This window comes from Monodelphis domestica, chromosome 1 (assembly GCF_027887165.1).
Source record: "Monodelphis domestica isolate mMonDom1 chromosome 1, mMonDom1.pri, whole genome shotgun sequence".
In the NCBI taxonomy this organism is placed as follows: domain Eukaryota; kingdom Metazoa; phylum Chordata; class Mammalia; order Didelphimorphia; family Didelphidae; genus Monodelphis; species Monodelphis domestica.
Genome location: NC_077227.1, coordinates 142,625,799 through 142,646,515, shown reverse-complemented (window position 1 = coordinate 142,646,515; position 20,717 = coordinate 142,625,799). Strand labels below are relative to the sequence as shown.

The window sequence follows — 20,717 nt, the reverse complement described above, 5'->3', positions numbered from 1 at the left end:
CTTAGCAGATTGGCCAATATGACAGCAAAGGAAAGTAATAAATGTTGGGAGGGGATGTGGCAAAATTGGGACACTAATGCATTTCTGGTGGAGTTGTGAATTGATCCAACCATTCTGGAAGGCAATTTGGAATTATGCCCAAAGGGCTTTAAAAGAATGCATGCCCTTTCTTCCAGAAATACCACTACTAGATTTGTATCTCAAAAAGATTTTTTTTAAATGGGGATGGGCCTCTTTATACAAAAGTATTTATAGCTATGCTTTTTGTGGTGGCAAAATATTGGAAAATGAGGGGATGCCCTTCAATTGGGGAATGGCTGAACAAATTGTGGTATATGATGGTGATGGAATACTATTGTGCTATAAGGAATGACGAAACAGTTGATACCTATAAGAACTAGAAAGACCTACATGAACTGATGTGGAGTGAAATAAGTAGAACCAGGAGAAGATTATACAAAGTAAGTGAAATATTGTGGTATGATCAAATGTAAAAGACTTTGCTACTAAAAGCAGTGCAATGATCCAGGACAATTCTGAGAGACTTATGAGAAAGAATGCTATCCACATCAAGAGAAAGAACTGTTGGAGTAGAAATGCAGAAGAAAACATATGATTAATCACTTGTTTATACAGGTATAGGATTTGGGGTTTTGCTTTTTAAAAGATTATTACAAAAATGAGTAATATGGAAATAGGTTTTGAGTGATAATACATATGTAACTCAGTGGAATTACTTGTCAGCTGGGGGGGGGGAGAGTAAAATGGAGGTAGAACATGAATCATGTAGCCATGGAAAGAAAAAATTTTTAAAGAATATATTGTACCTTGTTGTGGTGGTACAGTAAACCCTCACACTCTCAAGATACCAGCTGGGATTGTTTCAGTCATGGAAAGCCAAGGTGCAGACCTGGGGTGGTTTGAGTTAACTTTATCCCCAGGAAGATTGAGCTTTGACCCAGTTGTAGGCACTTGGGTTGGGAGTTCTTGAGACTCCAGAAAACCTCCTGGCCAATTGCTTTTAACCTTTTTGGTGGACACTTTATCTGCTTTTATTTTACTTGATTTCTTTTAACTGCCTTGAAAACTCCTTAAGAGGGAGGAGGAGGTATTGGGATGTTTTTATTAAAGGAATTGGTTGAATCTTTAAGGCTCTAAGGAATCTATTGTACCAGATACAAAACTGGGTAACCTAGGATTTGCATGTTCAGAAAAACTGTGATCTTATTTACCAGTCTCTCCAATATAGCATAATGGTTGAATGAGCACCCTCAAAGAAGGAATTTGCCCTACATGATCTAAGGCTCCTTCCTACTTTCACATTATATTAATCTACACCATGAGGCAAGTCTTGTGGATAGAATATTAGAGTAGGAGTCAGGAAGACCTGAGCTCAAATCCAGTCTCAGATACTAACTAGTTATGTCACTTGGAGTAATTCACTTCACTTTTCTCTGCCTTAGTGTCTTCATTTGTTAATAGGAAATTAATAAGACATCCTATCTCCCAGGGATATCATGAGGTTAAAGTGAGATGATATTTGCAAAGTGCATGATAAACTTTAAAGGGCCATATAAATAATACCCCCTAATTATATTCTACAGTGTTCTAAAAGCCATCCAATAAAAATCCAATTAGTCATGATTTACTCTATTTCATCTCACCCTTAGCAAAGGTCATCTAGGAAGGCAATCACAAAATATCTTTCAGCATAAACAAGATGGTTTGGATTTGTATAGAGCTGCTGTTGCTGAGAATGAAAAAGTAAACCTGTTTATAAAGTTTGGGGTGGTATCTCCAAGTCACCAGTTTTTAAAGGAATGAGAAGTATACATTTATACCCTTGTGAATAGAGAACTAACTAGCCTGATTTTTCTCCTCAATAAAATGAGGGAATTGTATTAGATAACCTAAAAGGCTCCTTTTAGATCTAAATTCTATAATTACAAGTATCAGTATCCTTATAAATATTATATAGACATATTATCCCAAGGTGAAAGGCAATCAGACTCCCTCTATAGGTGATTTCTACTTTTATCTCCAGCCTCATCTTCTCCCATCTCAGTCCTTTAGGCAATCAAGATAAGGGTACATGTTTAGCAGTTTTTTTCTAGAATTCTTGCACTGTGATTTCTTTAGTGAAAAAGGAAAAAAAAGGAAACTCCTTTACAGAATTCAGCTAAAGAACATTCTTTCTAAATTGATCTGATAAGGATTGCTTTCTTTAGTTTTAAAGAACCTGGGAACCATCTATTTCAGGGGTTCTTAATCCAGAGTTTAGGTTCCCCAACAGATTCATGAATATATTCCAGGGAATCTGTGAACTTGTGTGATAATTTTTCATCTTTCATTTCCTTTTATTTTATTATACTATTTTTCTCCTACAACATTTTGGCTGACTGAAACCTGTCTTCTATTACTATTAACTTCATCTGATTCATGGAATAAAAATATTAAGGGAGGATTTTTTTACATTCCTTAGAGAAGGTGTCAACAGGGAGTTTTGAGCTTCCCGAGGTGATTTAGGTAACTATTTGTACAGGAATTCTACTGCCTCTGACTCTCTTTGAGGCATGTAAATCTTTCAGCCAGCTTATTGTGAGCCTTCTGAATAGAGTTTAATTTGTAACTTGACTTAGTTTTCCTACAAAATATGCTTAACTATGTTTGGGTTGTTAATGCAATTTATAACATTATGATTTATGTTTAAGTTTGTTCAGCTTTTATGACCTAAAAGGACGCGTTACATTATTGTATGTTAAAAATTACTTCTCTGACATAATTTTTGTCTATAAAAAGCCTCCTTAGAAACCTAATCTTAGTTCATAGTTCTTTTTCTACCTTCAAAAATCTATGTTTAAGCATAACAAAATCTAGGGGTTTTCCTTTATAATTTCTGCATTGTGATAGGTTTATTCACTACCACATGAACTCAAAAAATTACATTTTTTACTTTCAGTCACCTATAACTTAAATTCAGTATTTCCTTCATAGACTTCTCTAGACCCTCAACAGGGTTTATAATTTTTTAAAAAGGTTAAGAATTATCCTGTTCTATTTTTTTGACAGAGACTTTGTTATGCAAGTATTTAAAAGAATCATTATAGTTTATTTTTCTCTTTCCTCTCTCAATTCATTTGTTTCTTTGTATTATTTTCTTTGAACACTAAGTATCCTTGTAGCAAAGTTGCTTAACTGTATAATTACCCTCCTTCTATTGAGACCCAGTATATTATTGTTACTAAAAAGGGATCTGATATTTTAAAGCGGACTTGTAAAATATTTTTTGTTGGATATGTCTCTAGGTCACAGTGATGGTGAACCTTTTAAAGATAGAGGGCCGTGCTCTACCCCACACCGATGCTAGAGACACCCTGCCCCTCTTTACCCTACATAGGGGAGAGAGGAAGCAATTCCATTGGGCTGCTGGACAGAGAGGGGCTAAAGTGAGGAATGTCCTCAGTGAGGGGGAGGGGAGTGGCCTGAGTACTCTACTCCCCTCTAGCTCTGCTGCCTGTGAGCTGCACACATTACCTGCTGTTTATTCCCATTGACTTGCTGGACAGAGGGGCAGGGGATATGAAAAAATGTCATGAGGTGTGGTGGAGAGGGAGAGGGGAGCAGTTCTGCCTGAGGCCCTCTGCCTTTCTAGTAATAAACTCTGGAGGGGGAAAGGGTGACACTCACGCCCACAGAGAGCTCTCTGTGGGCCATCTTTGGCAACCATGCCATAGGTTCGCCATCACTGATCTAGAGCACAGGGAATAAATGGCCTACATGGGTTCTCAAAATTCCAATGCATGTGAAATAATTCCTTTCAAAGACAAACTCCCAGATCTTGGGGACATTAAGGCCAGTACTGTTTACCTAGGTTGACTGTTACACATGCCTGTGGGGGAATGCATCATTTGTTACTTTTCATTTCAATACTGTTGATGAATGGAAAAGGTAAGAGTGATTTATAAGCTTAAGGGCAGCTAAGAATGGAGTTATTCAGACTTCAAGACTTACTAGTTTTGTTATGTAAGCTACTTGACTTATCTTGAGTCTCAGTTTCATCATTTGTAAAATTAGGTGAATAGTAATATGCCTTACCTAAGTCACAGGACTGTTGTGGGGACCAAATGATATAAAGTATGTCAAAATACTTAAAAACTTATAAATAGGGGTCAGCTAGGAGGCTTAATGCATTGAGAGACAGACCCAAATATGGGAGGTCCTAGGTTCAAATCTGGCCTCAGACACTTCCTAGTTATGTGACCCTGGGCAAGTCACTTAGCCCCCATTGCCTAGCCCTTACTGCTCTTCTGCTTTATAACCAATACCCATTATTCAGAAAGTTTTTACCCCATTACTCCCAAATAATCCTTCTATCTACATATCTATGCATATGTATATATATATATATTTATATATATATATATATATATATATATATATATATAATGTAACATCCATATATGGTTCTGAGAAAAGGAGAAAATTGATATTGTGGAAGCCATTAAAAAAATCCTTTTCAGTTTCTTTAGAAATATTGAGAAATACCATTTCTTTAATCTAAAACTTTTATTGTACTTTTCCCTTTAGTAGAGAAAGAAAAAAACTAAGGCCTTGAAATGAAATAAGGGTAAACCTTATCTAGATGGAATGATGATTGTTTTTTCCATACCATAAAATGATTGCCAAGACTCACCCAGGATGAAGGTTTTTCTCTTAAAATTCAAGGTTAAAATACTGGTCAAAGGAAGGAAATTTTCAAGGAAAAGTAGTCTTCAAAGGAACTGAATAGTGGTTATTCTGGAATGTTAACCCAAAACTGTATTGTAACATATTATGTTCTTGTCCTTGTTCAAGATTCCTATAAATGTTAGTTCTTATCTCCTTGGGACAGAGTTATGTCAGAAGGTATAGGGAACTATGCCAGTTTGGACATCTTCTCCAAGCCCCAAATGGCTTGGCTATAGATTAATGTAAGAATTAATAAAATTATTTCTTACCAACAAGTATTGAACGCAGAGTATACATTTATATTAATTTTTTTTTGAGAATATCAATCCACAAATATTTGATAGATTCTCCTAGAATCATTGCTTTAGAACTGGAAGGAATTTTAGAGTTAATTTAATTCATACCTTCATTTCATTTTATATTGTCAAATAGGTCCAGAGAGGTTAAATGAGTTGTCAGGGATCACATAATAAATAGCACAACCAGCCAGGTCAGTTTTTCACCTAAGCTATGGTACATCTAAGTTGAATCTGAGTTGGTCTTCAAACATTCAGAGAGCTTCCATATGGAATAAAGATTATATTTATTTTGCTTCATTCCAGAAGGCAGACAGCAATAGGCTCAATGAGTTGAAGTTACAGGAAGACTAGTTTTAACTCAAGAGAGGAAGATCTTCTGCACAATTATAACTATCCAAAAATAGAATGCAGTGCCTTATAGTAGTAAGTTTCTTGTCATTAGAGTCTTCAAGTGGAAGCTGGATAACCACTTGTTAGGGATGTTGCAAGTGAGTTTCATGCTTTAGATATGAGTTTATCTAAACCTAAGAGTTCCCTAGGAAGTTTCTTCCAGCTCCAACATTTCATCATTCCATGTGTCACTTTTAGCAAGCGGTCCAAATCTGCTCATGTACCTTGAGTGATGTTTTCCTTTTTAGGAAAACAGTGTGTCACTGTATTAATTTTTCAATTAGAGTACCACATCTGAGTTGTGCACAGTTTGCCTTTTTAAGTCACCAATCTAGTGGATTCCTCCGTTTTTCCCTGGAACATGCTGGGATTGCTGTCCTATAAAGGTCACAGAATTCCCACTGGCTACAAAAGGGTACTCATTCTGCAGGCATCTACCCTTCTCTACTCCTACTACTAAAATCATATTTTCAGTAGTAGTATCAAAAGGTTTAATTCAGCTCCCATTGAGTGGGTTCATAATTAATCTAAGAAATGAAATATTCCTTAAAATATTAAAAGTGTTATTCATAACCTCCACCTCACCTTTCTGGGCTTCTCTATTTCAACTCATCCCCACCACAAACACACATTTATGAATTGTCTTAGTTTCTATGGTCACATAGCTTATTGTACATACCTTTTGTAGAAGCAATATTCTAGCCCCTCTGCACATGAAAGATGTGCTAATTTCTCCTTAAAATTGAGGATTAAACCATCCTTTAGTCTTAGTTGACTCAGAGAATTTTAGGTTTATCCTGTTGGCATCATTTTCTGGTTGCTAGAAGACAAAGCATGTTCTCTGCTTTGGCTGGTAGACCACAATAGGTAACTCAAGGAAGAGAGTTTCCCTGAGCTGAATCAACTTGAGGGATCCTCAGTGCATGGCCTTATTAAATATCCTTTCCCTTCTATGACTAAGTAAATTATTTTTCTTTACTGATGAAAGACTCATCACTGTCTTATTATGTTCCAATATTGAATCTAACCTATTGTATGGACTGGCATGAGTCAGGCTCAGTCCAGAACAATAATACAAAATGAAGGAAAGATATCAAGTGCATTTATATGGATATTTTTACTGTTAGACATCTACTAAACCATTTTACATCTTCCCTCTTCCAGGTTTTCAACAATAGGTAGGGGATTCTTGAATCACTTTTCTCTATAGCTTATTGAAAGGAAAAAGGGAAGAGGATATATACCCATATTTCACCTCGAGACCACAAATAATAAAGTAGGAAATATGGGAAATGGGGTGACAGGATTCAATTTTCCACTCCAGTTAACTAGCACAGCCAATTTCATAAAAGTAGAAGTCTTGGCAATTGAAGATCTCTATATTAAAATGTAAGTTCCTTGAAGGTAGGAATTATTTTAATTTTGCTTTTCATTGTATCACTAGTACTTATCATAATACCTACCACATCTTAAGTGCTTAACAATACTCATTGACTAATTCTTTCATGTCCCTTGTCCTTATTTCCTTTACAGGATCAGAACTTCTCCCATTGTGCTAGTCTCATCTTGAGAGAGCTACTCTCACTTGAAACTTTCAACTCTGATAAAAGCAATAATAGTTCTTGCAGTCACAGACCTGGGGTTCCCATTTATGTCATAAAAGCCTAAAAGTCTTTTAAGTTCAATTATATTAACCATCTGGCACTCATTACCTTCATAATGGCTAGGAAAACACAATACAAAGAAGTTAAGAAGTTAACACTGGGCATGTAGCGAACAGATCTGTACTTCCTCATCTATCCTATGGAGGGATTTTTTCCCCCATTCCATAGCCCCTAGTAGTGAGAGTGAACCCCAGATTTCAAGGTCTCTGTGAAGCCTCATGCAGCCTAGGCATCACATGAGACCCCCCCAAAACCCTCCTGTACTTGGCAATAATAGGTTGTCCTTGTTCTACCCACTGAAGCCAAACATTTCCCTGAGAATCTGGACTAGATGATTACACATTGACATTATATAAAACTCTGTCCAAGTTTCAGTGAGGTAAACTAAGTCATAAGATTGTAAATCATTACTAACCATTGCCCATGTAAAAAACCTAATCCCACAGTCCATGTCATCTTCTCTATAAAATACTAGCTGTGATCAATAAATCTTGTCTCTGATTGCTACCAGCTTCAATGGCCCTCCTGATACATGTCATCCTTCTCCCCACCTCTCATTCTCCTCACCCCTTTGGGAACCCCAAATGTTTGTCAGGACCCCTTAGAACCTGTCACCACTCCAAGTGGGTATCGATTTAGAACCTTCCTGAAGAGAGGGGCAATCACCCTTCTGGGTGTCAGGGTCCTCAGAAACCAATTTGCCAGTGTTTCCCTCATGCTCATGAGAAAATAATAGTTATTAAAGATAAGTGGTCAAGGCAGGGTGGGTCTTGGGTATACAATTTAGTGATTCTCAAAGCTTTTTCATTCCACAAATCTTTGAAGGAGAGCCTTCATTCTCATCTCTCTTTTCCATATTTCCAAAAGCATTACTTCTCCCTCTGAGAGTTTGTCTTCCAGGTCCCACCCAACAAGGGTTTGGAATTTTATGTGACATAAATGAGTAATGGAAGGGAAAGAGAGGGGTATAGGAAGAAGGTGTGAAGATTAGCCAATGGATGCCCAGTCCTTAGAACATGCGCTTAGAACATTCCTTGCATCAACTATAATGGAAGCTTGGTGAGTCTGCTTTCAGGAATGTCCTAAGGAGGAACCCTATTTTAAAGCATATACAGGTATCTTCTGACTAGTTCCAGTCAGCTTACTTTGTTGTGACAAATGGCCTTTTAATTGGCTGCTGAGTTAGAAATTAATTTGCATTCCAGAAACTTGAATACAGTTGAATAGAGTGAGGAAGAAGACAAAATGCCTTATGTGTCCAGGGTCCAGGTTGGAGGAGAGTTGGGTACAACAGAACTAATCTTGGCTTTCTATTTGCTGCCATTGCACCCTCCCCATCCCCCCTCCCCCCAGCCCACGTCCCACCCACCCACCCCTGCCATCAAGGGGCCAGGAATAGCAGAGATGAAACAACATACTATGACCTTGTAAGTTTCGAAAGATTGAAAAACCACCCGAGTTCTGGCAATTGGAATCTACATCAAAGTCTGTTGGAAACTTCAGCACAGGAATCTGATGAGAAGTTATCTACTTGATCCAGACCTGCAGTCTGTTAGACTCTCTGTATCTCGGAGGAGCAAGTCATTCTTCAGTTATGTCAGTCTCCAGAAGTGAATTTTGTTTTTTCTAAACCATTTTCTTTTGTTATTAGGGTTCCAGGAATCCGAATGAATGAGAGAAGAAATGAACGAATAGTAAGCATTTGTTAAGTCTTTAAAAGCAGGGAGACAAGTACAAAAGTGAAGACAGTAAGTACCTATCCAAAAGAGTCTAAATTCTAATAGGAAAGACAGTACCCAAAGGACTGTGGTAGCTAGGGAGAGGCACTGAGAAAATTGGCACCCTTCTTTCAAGAACAACCAATGTGATCCAGGTTCGGAGTCCCTGAGCTGGAGGGGAAGAGGAGACCGGATGGTGAAGAGTACAATGGAGGCGACGGCAAGGAGTGGGCAGAGCAGTAGCAGCAGGCCATCACCACAACAGGTACTCCCAGAGGATAACTCAGGAGAGGAGGACGTAAACAAAGAGGTAAGATGCTGCTTCCTTTCCACACTCCACTCCACTCCACTCCCCCGCAACACTAGTTCACGCTGGAGAATCCACTAGGAGTACCCGCCCCTGAGTATCAGGTCCAGCGCTGACCTCTCACCCTATCCTCAGCGACCCAAGGGCCCTCCCACTCCCCGACCCGTGATTGGCCGTTTCCTTTTCCTCCCCGGGACCTGCTGACCGGTTAAGCCAATGGGAAGGCGCGACGGTGCCAGCGTGGTTGGGTGAGAGGCTTCCGCGGGATTCGCCTCGGAATTGGGGCGTTGAAAGGGTGAGTTATCTGGGGTGTCGCCCCCCTAACCCGCCTCGGGAGCCTCTTCCTCATCTGGAGTGGAAGGGTTTCTCCGGGTCGGGACTTCGGCGGGGGATATGGAGGAGGAGGTGGCGCATGCGTCTGAGGTCGGCCCCTTCTGCCCTGGCCGGTCTCCTAGGAGACGCTCGAGGGTCTGCGGTGGGGCTGGAGAACGGGGTACAAAGGGCACAGTTGTGAGCCAGAGGCCGGGACCCGAATGCGGAGCACAGGCCTTTGGGGGAGTCCAGGCCCAGGCGTAGGCAGTGGGAACCTTGCCGGCTTTGGAGGCCCTCAGCTAGAACCATAACTAATAAAGAAAATGAAGATGCGTGAAAACGAAACATGGCATCCCCCAAAGTGAGCTGGCTTCTTTTTTACCTCTTTAAGATTCCACCAAGCCCATTAAGATTTTTCTGGGTAAATGCGGATCCTCAGTGTTGGACACGGAGCTCTCAGTCCGTGGTTGGGGATAGAGCTGTATTATTTGAGTCTCACCTTTGGCCTTAAAGTGTAATCCAAAAGGTCACTCCTTCCTCCACCCCACCCCCCTCTTTCCCCCATGCCACTTAGGTATCGGTTTAAGGGACCCCGGGTTACGGAGCCCAGACACTGAAAGACCGATAATCTTCCAGGCAAAGAGAAAGAAAGGGTGGCTCCAAGCGTCCCGAAGTTTCTTCTATTTGAAGGGACCGCCCCTTCTGCAGTGAGATCTGGTACAGGGCATCGTAATTCCTCTGGTCTTGGTGAGGTTAAAGTCCCCTTGCCCAAGGTCGGAGCCAGCCCTGGAACCCAGCTCTCCTGTCTTTCAGTCTACTACAACGTGCCGTCTCTCACCATTAGAAGACAGAAAATTGGTCAAGGCTTCCAAATAGGAGTTGGGTATGAAAAAAAGAAGCAAATTCCTCCCTATTTGTTATACTCTTCTTGGAAAGAGTTAATTGAAGTGTTTTATACTTTATCTGATTCTCACATTGAGCTGCTCCTCAAACAAATAGTCCCTTTGGCATAGCTAATAGTAGGTAGGGTTTTGTTTTTAATCAGGAATGAGCAACTTTAATGCATTCAGTCTGTATTAAAGTTAGCCAGCCGTTTTCCCTTTCTCTTCTAGGTAATTTGATTGCATGATGTTGAAGACTAAAATTCAACAAGTGATATATTGTAACATATGAGTCACAAAGAACATATGAGTCAGAATATAATAATTAGCCTCACCCTACTCCCAGTATTGCAGCAAAGCGACAACAAAATCAGGACTTACATTGAAATTACCAGAAATCTCAGTTTATAAGAAAATTAGGTTTTGTTATAATTAAAATATAACTGGTATTGTCATAATTATGGCATGGAGAATGTATATTCCTAACCCCCCCCCCCATTACCCAATTGCCTAATACTATATTTAAAAAGTTACTGGCTTGTTTTTAATTAATTTACCTCAAGACTATAATTTAACTAGGATTATATTTAGCACTGTAGCTGAAAATAAGGAGCAGCAGTTAATAAGGTGAAGTAGAGATCTACTATTTACATGTCAGGGACTGCCATTCAAGGAAAATCTCAGCAGCATTAGGTAGTATTTCACTTATTACTATTTGTCTCATAGTTCCACTATAGTACTTCATTAGATCTGTTGTCTCATCTAGGCATCCCCACCTTGGGTGTAGGTCTCAAGCCATCCATGGGGTAGATAATAGCTTCTTCTGAAGAAATCATTTTTGTATCTCTTCATTTGAAATTAATGAAAAGTTGTTTTGGGAGGTCTAAAATATGAGTTTCTAATAATATTTTCTATGTAGAAATAGTAATCCTAAAATAGTGTTTGAAACTTCTCAAACAGTGATGATGGGATGGTGTCCCATCCCCTCCTTACTCCAGACAGGGGAGCCAGCACTCCCATTGGGCTACTGGGCAGAGGAGCTGGTGAAATGAAAAAAATGTCCTCAGTGAGATGGAGAGGGGTAAGGGAGTACCTCCCTGGAGTCCCTCTGCCTTTCTAGTAATGAACTCTGTACCCACAGAGAGGACTCTGCATGCCTTTTTTGCATGCATGTCAGAGGTTTACCATTATGGTTCTAGAATATAATTTTTTTGGTTTTGACTAAAAGGGGGCAACACTGAAACATAAATTATGTCTAAATGAAGCATAAGGAACTAGAAAGAAATACTTGTGAATTTCTATCAAACTGCCATACAGTTTACGAAATTCCAGTATTACCAAAACAGTAACATTATGTTTTCTTACTATTTTTCAGATGTCTAGCATCCTTTAGTAAAAGATATCATCTAATACAGTAAAATTATTTAATAAAAATGTATGTCTTTAAAAAACTATGGGTCAGTAATCCTCTAATAACCATCACTTTATGTAGCAGATGTCTTAATTTATTTCATCATAGGAGCACTCTAGGAGTACCTACTTCACAGTATAGTGATGATGCCTTTATTTCTTAATCATTCTCTTAACCCATTCTTAAAAGGAGATAATTATAGTCTGTAGTGACTAAAAATGTCAAGCTGATCAGTGTCATTGGACAACTGAGGACTCTGTTCTACAATTGGAGAGATAAAGCTTCTTGTGTCAATAAAATTTTTTGGAAGGACTGGTTGAGATTTCATCAGCCAATTTCAGGATGAAGAATACAGGGAGAGAAGATCGTGTTCTTTTATTAGCTAAATAAAAGTTAGCAGTTAGAAATGCACAGGTACACACTCCTTTTTATTCATTCCACCAAATGTCTCCCACTTTATATAAATTTTTGTTTTAACAACTCTTTTTTGAGTGCTAATAGTTGTTAGGGAAAAGGACACAGATGATCTGTGGCAATAAGTGAACAGGAACTATTCATCTTTTTGCTCCTTTCACCTATCTCCTTTAAGATAGCCAATATTATTTGGTTAGAATTACAACTATTTAACTCATTCAATTTTGTTTTCAGGTGCCGAAAATGAGACAGAAGGAAGTATTAACCAAAACCTTCCAAGCCCCCGCTGTTGTCTGCAGTTCTACAAATAGTCATATTTACATGTTTAAAAATGACAATTCAGACTCAGATGAACTGTCTGAAGAGGAACTAAATGTGGAATTACGACCACGAGGAAAGGAACGACAGAGGAATGCTCCAAGAGAGAGAGTAGGGGATGTGGTATTGCTAGAACGAGAACTTGCCGAAGATGATAACCTTAACAAACTTGCTCTTCAGTATGGTTGTAAAGTAAGAACTCATTCCACTTTGATCATAAAGATGACTTGGCTTAATTTTGTCAATTGTTTAAGTTAAATTTAGTAAAACTTACTGAAGATTCTGGGACACTCATTTTCTTAAATTATAGCTAGAAGAAACAGACCCAGTTGCATGGCAATGAAGAACTCTGCTACTAGTTTTAATCTTAGATAATAGTTTCTAGTTCTGTCTGTTTTGGGTTGAGGGAAAAGATAAGAGCATTTAATGAAAGCTCATGTTAAGTGAGCTTCCTTTTTTCTAAGAACTGCTTTCACATTTCTCCTATTCAAAAACTGCAATGATAACATTTCTTTAGGCTAATTTATTTGGTGGGGCTAGGGAGGGTAATCTTTTTCTTGCCTTTGATTATTTTCTTTACTTGCTTCTTATTAATTTCTCCACTTCTATTCTTGTAGTTTTAAATAGGTAGAATTATAACTTCTGTCTATTTTAACTGCTTTTATGCTATGGCATCTTTGTAATACTGTTTTTCTTTTTAATTGTATTTTTTTAGCATACAGAACGATTAACAGTGGGGAAGTAAGTAGGAAAGCATTCATAGAATTCCTTGCATGTTCTCCACAGATAAAAACTACTTTTTAATTTAATTTTGTTAGCTCTGTGCTTCAAATTTTGTCCAACTGTGATTATGTGGCATTCAGTACCCACATTAGCTAATTACATGGAATTATTCTATACATTTGAAGTATATATTATAATGCAAAATACCTGAAAGTAATGATGTGATCATAAATCTAGAGCTACAAGACATTCAAAGGTTATCTGATCCAACCCCCTCATTTGTACAGATGACTTCAGCCTGAGGAGGTTAAATGACTTTCTCAAGATTACCTAGGTAGTCAGGTCAAAGGTAGGATTGAATGCAGCTACTCTGCAGCCTGTTAGAGGTTTCATGTGTGTCTGAATAAATAAGGCAAAGGTCAGGTGAGATATTGCCCTGTAGCAAATACACAAGTATTAAAATTTTAATTCTTTTTGGAATTTTTATTTGACTAGTTTGCTAGATAGGCTGCTTTCTTATCTATAAAATTAAAGAGTTGATCTAGATTAGGATTCTTAACCTTTTTGTGTCATGGACTCCTTTGGCAGTCTGGTGAAGCCTATGGACTGAATGTTGTTTTAAAATGCATATAACATGGTAGAGGATTATCAAGGAAATTAATTATATAGAATACATTTATAATTTTTTGTTTTAAATCATGGACCTCAGGTTCTTTGGCCCCTTTCCAGATCTAACATTCTGACTTAAATAATTTTCTTTTTAATTCATAATTACTATGTAAATACTTTTTTTCCTGTGTGAAGAAGAAAGTGACTGAGACTAATCAGTTTTTATATAAAGCCATAAAAAAGTAATATCTTACTTTTAGATAAGCCCTGCAGTTTGCATAGTGTTTTTTGTATACATGCTCATCATATCCTCACAACAACCCTGTGAAGTAGGCAGATCAAATAGCTATTTTTTATAATAGGAACCTAAGGCTTAAAGATTTTAAATGGCTTGAATAAGAGGTTATATAGCTAGTAAATGGATGGGAGAGCCAGGATTACAGAATCCACATCTTTTTACTCTCAATGCAGTGCTCTTTTGACTACACCACACTACCACTTAAAGTAACTTTTATCAAAATGAAGATGTCCAACAACGTTAGTTTATGCCTAAATGAAATGGTTAAACTTCCTAAATAAAATTGGCAAAATTGCTCTTGGTTATTGGGGGAAAAGTTTTGACAGAGTAAGCTCAAACATCTTAACACATAAATTAGTATTTATGATTAAGAGTTCTACTGACTACCTTTTAAGCCCCCAACCCCCAGTTCAGTTAAATGACTAAGTAGTATGGAAACAGTTAAAACAGTAGGGCAGCTGAGTTAAAGAAGACCTCAATTAAAACATCTATTATTAAAATTTAATTTAAATGTACTATGCAATGTAGTATTATAGATGGCATCATGTTTTTGTTTTTCAAAATTCAGAAGAAAGTGAACATTAGCTTTCCAAATTTGAATAAAGTTTGGTACATGCTATTCCTTTGGGAATGTGTAATAGGAGTTAGGTTGGGGGAGTATGTCTAAAATCAGAAACTTCTATATCTCTTAATTTAAGTAAGTTTGTTTTAGTAATGAGACGAAATTAGTTTTTACTGGTTAACTTCCAGCACAGTTTGGACTACATAATAAAACTAATGATACATCATGTCTCCAGTTATCTCAAGTAATAGTTCCCAAAGCACATTAATTTTTTAGTTCTTTTACATTTAAAACTTACAGACCACCCATAGCATATTTCAGGGAAGAATATGTGCAAATAGGCAAATAATACCATGAAAGTAAATAAAAAATATATATCTCAAGAAACTTGGTAATCATTGCTTTTTGTGTGTTTTTAGGGGGCAAAATTTAAAATTTTAGGAGAAGGTACAGCATTCAAGTCATTTGTTTTGTTTTCAAGCTAATGAAAATTTGTTACTGAATTGTTACAAACCTTGGGGCCCATTTACTATAACCTTAATGGGCCAGAAGGGGGCACTGTTGCCTCTAAAAATAAAGAGAAGTACCCGTGGAAAATCTTTCATTTTGAGCTTAGGAAATTTTATTTTCTATTTTATCTTACTGGATATTAAATAGCCAAATATGTTTCTGTTCACAGTTTTAATTTACTTAGGGTTCTAGTTAATGATAGCTAGCATTTATATAAAGTTTACTTTGTACCCAGCATTGTGTTAAGTACTTTATAGTTCACATTTGATAATGTATATTATCTTAAAATTAGGTAAAAAGTTCATTAAAGAAAGGCTTTATTCAATTAAAAAATAGCATTTTTGGTATCTGGGTAATTTAACTTTTGAAGGAAATTTTGATGTATTCATATTTTAATTTTTTTTCCCTCATAGGTTGCAGACATCAAGAAAGTAAACAACTTTATCAGAGAACAAGACTTATATGCTTTGAAATCTATAAAGATTCCAGTGAAGAATTACAGCATCTTAACAGAGACAAGCAAGGAATTAAAAGCTCCCCAAACTATATCTTCCGAGCCTAGATTGACGTTTGTTGAGTTGCCAGACTCAGATAATACAGCTGCAGGAAGTAACTGTGCAAAATCCAACCAACTGACAGATTTTTTTAAGGGGATTGATCAAGATATTGAAAGTGCAGTACAATCAGAAATCTATTTAAATCAAGATTATTGCATAGAAACCCCAAACCAACCTTTGCTTCCACTTAGTCAGAAGACTCTAATGAATGGTGCCGACTGTGGAATTCAGTGGTGGAATGCTGTTTTTATCATGCTTCTAATTGGAATTATTTTACCAGTGTTTTATGTGGTCTATTTTAAAATCCAAGGCTCTGGAGAAACCACTAGTAGCTTAAATACAACTATAATTCCTAATGGCTCAATATCAACCAATTCAATTCCTGGCAAAGCCCCAGAACTAGAGATTCATTTGAAGACTACAACTTCTTCAGACAACTTCAGATGAATAGGAAACTAAGCATCTCTCTTCTTTAGAAAGAAATGAATCTGGGGCTCATCTTCAGCAACTGGGTTTCTCACTGGGCATGTGCAGATAACTTCATATACAAGTAAACAAAATGAGCTTTCAGATGCATAATGGAGAACTATGGCCATTTATTTGGGTTTTGTAAAAGAGGCCAGGACAGATTATCTGGCCATAGGTATCTTTTTCTCAGGTACAGTCATACATAGGAAACCAATTTTTTAGGTCACCTTATTCCTTGGAAAACTAAGTTTAAAGCTAAGTTACTTACATGGATTCCCATGTTAGCTTATAATAATTAAATATTTTCTGAATGTGTCACCCTCTTCTGAAAGGCTTTTCCCCTTAATTACAAACAAAATTGGTATATAACAAAGGAGATTGTGTAGTGAAATAGAACTAGCTTCAAGTTCTACCTCTGTTCAAAAATGGATATTTTTAATGGTAAATGCTAGTACTTAATAATAGAAATAGTATTAAGATGTTACTTTTGTGTTGATCATCCTTGATAACCAAATGAGTGACCTGATAGCGTGTTGCTGTAGCAAAAACCTTTTTATTCCATCTGTGTGGGTAAAAGTAATATAGTAATATGGAAGTGTATATGGTAGCAATTAATCCATTTGAGTTATATTGCTTCTCATTCTAAACTTAATGGGCTTTCTTTTGAGAACCAAAGCTAATTAAATTATTGTACCAATTCCATCTAGTTGTTATGTATCTTGAGAACTGATTACAGTTTGGTATTTGGGGGCAATGATAGTAAAAGGCCTGTTGTATCTAAAATTTTTAGGATTAGTTATTTGTATCTGGTATCCAATGACTTATACTGGTAAACATAACATATGTAAAGAGCTAAGCATTTGGGGGAATATATAATTAGTATTAATACTTGGACAAAGTTAATTTTTGGATTTTGGATACTTGGACAAAATATACCATAGAGTAACCCCAATATTTGATCTACTTTTAATGGGAAAGAAAAACATCAAAATTGTGGCATTCACTTCACACTTGTTTAATTATGTGTCTTTTGTGACATGCCCTGGGCACATATATATATATATATATATATATATATATATATATATGTTATATATATATATTTTAAGTGTAAATATAAAAACAGCTTTAAACTTATTTTCATATTTGAGGGTATTTTTTGTTACTTGCATGTTCACATAATTTTAAAACCGAATTTTCCTACCCCCACCACAGTGTTGGAAATCTTTAATTCTCTTTTACAGATAGTGTTATTATCAAACACTGGGTTATACGACTCTTTGTTAACCACTGTTCAATTTCATCTGAGAATTTGAAGTAGATTCCAATTACACAAAAATTTTTGTTAAATTACATAATTAACTTTGAAACCATTTTATTGATTGGGGTATAGGGAGTATTGAAAAAAAATCTTCCTTGTAAATCAGCTGGTATTGCCCTTCCGTGGCTTTTGAAACTAGTGAATCCAATACCAAGATCTTTTACCTATGTTTGGTGTACTTGTCCATATGGATAAGGGAAGGTGAAAGAATTTAACTCCTTTCTTTAACTTCTTTTTAAAATGCTTTCCTGTAAGGAATGCATTGTCCAGTCCTGCAGATGTTGAGTTGTGCTAATACATTTTCAAATAAATGAAGGTAGTATAATCCTAAGTAAATATTAAGAATTCAAACCTTTAGTATGACTACTGCCATTAAAAGGGTATTGAAAAAGTGTCATTTAAAATAAGTCAATCTCCATTCTCTCCTTGTAAAACTTAACATTTTGCCTGGTGTTCATTGCACCCTCCCTTCCTTTCTTTGTCACTCATCCATCCTTCCTACTGTTAGTATCAGATGCTTGGGATACAGCTGCCATCATGATAACAGGCCTTTTCTCTCACCTACTATCTAGTGCCATGGGTGGAACTTGATATGATTACTTTGAAGCAGTCTTGAGAGATTTGGGAAAGCAGTTGAGAGTATAGGAGGGAACTCACAAGCATAAATGTTGTGGTTATTAGAATCATTGCCATTCCCAACATATTGATCCTATTTGGTAGAACCATAAAAAGAGTCTTGAAGGTCAATATATATGGTGTGTAGAGTCAAGGCAAAACAACCTGAAATGTTGACTGTGTGCATGAGTTTGACACCTTGTGTTGGTGTATCTTCTTTCCAGTTTACTAGTGTTAGAAAGAATACAGTTATTTTGTCCAAAAGGTCTGAGATAGAGTTATGAGAATAATTGAGATTCCCTTTATCCTTTTTGGTGTGAGAGATTCTTGTGGAATTATAGTGATATCCTGTTTTCCTGACAAATTAAATTGTGCTTTCATTTGGTGAAATTCTTTTCAAGGTAGAATGAAGAGAACACAAAAACTTATAATAAATGGCTTCATTTTATTTAACTATAGAGCCAAATATTTTAGCATGCTATACGAATAGGATATAATTTTCTGGTTTCTGTATTGCTTGTCCTTGTGAATACATTAGGAAAGGTTCAGAGTTCTTATGGGAATTCACTTTTGCCAAATAAAGACTGCTCTATGGCTTTGATTTTCACAAATGGCATGCCATGACTTCTATGAGGGAAAGTTGGTTGTATCACTTCTCCACACTCTCCCCACCCTCGTTTTTTTGAAGGTTGAAATGTCAAAGCTAAAAAAGTCACTAAAAGAACACAGAAAAATGATGGAAATGGTCATTGATGCTGCATCTCCAAGGACATGTATCCTACAAACTTGTCTGTAAACTTCTCATTGTCTCCATATATGAGATCTTTGGTGTGTTAAATGCAGTAATGGGGTGTAGCCTTCAGGACCTTGTTTTTTCTCTTCTAATTGGTTGTGGCTTATATTGGTGTTGAAACACCTTGCAAAGTATGCATAAAATACTCTTATTTGGTACTAGTAGTGTATGAAATATAGAACATTTTCTACCCAAGCAAACATATTTGTGTATTAGTGATATTAAATTTCAGTGCCTTCCGAAACTTTTATTCAGAGTACTTTTTAAAAAATTTTCATAGCATCTATAGTTAAGGAATTCCAGTGCTGTGCTTTATGTGAAACTAATTAATCCTCAACCTTATCAAGAAGATGTTATTCCTCTTTAATAGATGGAGAAACAAAGCAGCATAAGCCCAAGTTACTAAGCTAAGATCACACTGCAGCCCATAGCAAAGCTGAGAACTGAGACTTAAGCTTTTTAGGTCTCTTACTACCCAATCCAGAAGCCATACTACCTCAGAAAGAAGGTATTTTTAAAAAGGAATTTTGCACTTTATTGTGTTGTAAAGATTGCTCTTGTTTGAATAAAACAAAATTTGAAACAAAATGACTGCTTTTAAAGGATATTTTAACTTTTCTATCTTGTTTTTTCATTTCTCGAGTTATATTGACATGAATATGTTAATTGATGAATAGTGTTAATAATGTTTATTTGTTGATAATTATCATCCTTTTTACACATAGCAGGACTTTTATACTTGAATTAAAGTCTTTAACTGCAATTACTGGCATAAAGAAATAAACATGAACCCTCTTCATATTTTTTTTCCTATCCTGGGTTTAGTGTTTAAAAAGATGGAACTTTGTTTTCAGTCTTTGAGTGGTAATGTATCTCATTTAGGAGACCTCAATGTTTCAGGATTTGATGTGATCAGTATGTTGTCATCTATAAATAGGAACATCTAAAGTATCCATAAGGCAGCCTTGTTTCATTTGGAATCTTTATATTTTCTCCAATTACATGTAAAAACAATTTTTAACTTTATTTTTTAAAACATTTTAGTCTCAAATTCCCTTCCTCTGTACCCTTAGCTCTTGCTGAGACAATAAGCAATCTGATATAGATTATATATATATATATATATATATATATATATACATATATATGTGTGTATATATATATATATTCAATCATGTAGAACATTTTTCCATATTAGTCTTTTTGTGGAAGAAAATTTAAAAAATGAAGATAAAGTGAAATATAGTAAGTAGGCTTTATTATTATTATTTTTTAAATAAAAAACCCTTACCTTCTGTCTTGGAATCAATACTATATTGGTTCCAAAGCAGAAGAGTGGGTAAGGGCTAGGCAATGGGGGTTAAGTGACTTGCCCAGGGTCACACAGCTGCAAAGTGTCTGAGGCCAGATTTGAACCTATGACCTCCCATCTCTGGGCCTGGCTCTCAATCCACTGAGATTCCCAGCTGCCCCCAGTAAATAAGCTTTGATCTGGATTTAGATTTCATTGGTTCTTTCTCTGGAGGCAGATGGCATTTTTCATCATGAGTCCTTCGGAATTGTCTTAAATCATTCATTGCATTGCTGAGAATAGCCAAGTCATTCACAGTTGATCATTGTACAATATTGCTGTTATTTTGTAGTGTTCTTTTCTGCTCACTTTGCATCAATTCACACAAGTCCACATTTTTCTGAAATCATCCTCATTTCTTATAGCCCAGTAGTATTCCCTTACAATCATATACCATAACTTATTCATTCCTCAATTAATGGGCATCCCCTGACTTTCCAATTCTTTGCCACCACAAAAAAGAGCCAT

The 20,717-nt window shown here is 36.5% G+C and overlaps 1 protein-coding gene across 2 annotated transcripts; it reads left to right on the top strand.

Moving 5' to 3' along the window:
- Window positions 1-9,256: 9,256 nt before the first annotated feature.
- LYSMD4 (LysM domain containing 4) lies at window positions 9,257-19,486 on the top strand. Of its 2 annotated transcripts, none has more exons than XM_001372904.4 (3): window positions 9,257-9,401; window positions 12,359-12,634; window positions 15,558-19,486. In XM_001372904.4, exons 2-3 carry the CDS (start codon window positions 12,368-12,370, stop codon window positions 16,146-16,148), a joined length of 858 nt encoding a protein of 285 aa, XP_001372941.1. In that variant the 5' UTR covers window positions 9,257-9,401; window positions 12,359-12,367; the 3' UTR covers window positions 16,149-19,486. The 2 variants fall into 2 exon arrangements, with proteins under 2 accessions (XP_001372941.1, XP_007479509.1); XM_007479447.3 differs by having other exon boundaries at window positions 9,354-9,779.
- The last annotated feature ends 1,231 nt before the right edge of the window (window positions 19,487-20,717 follow it).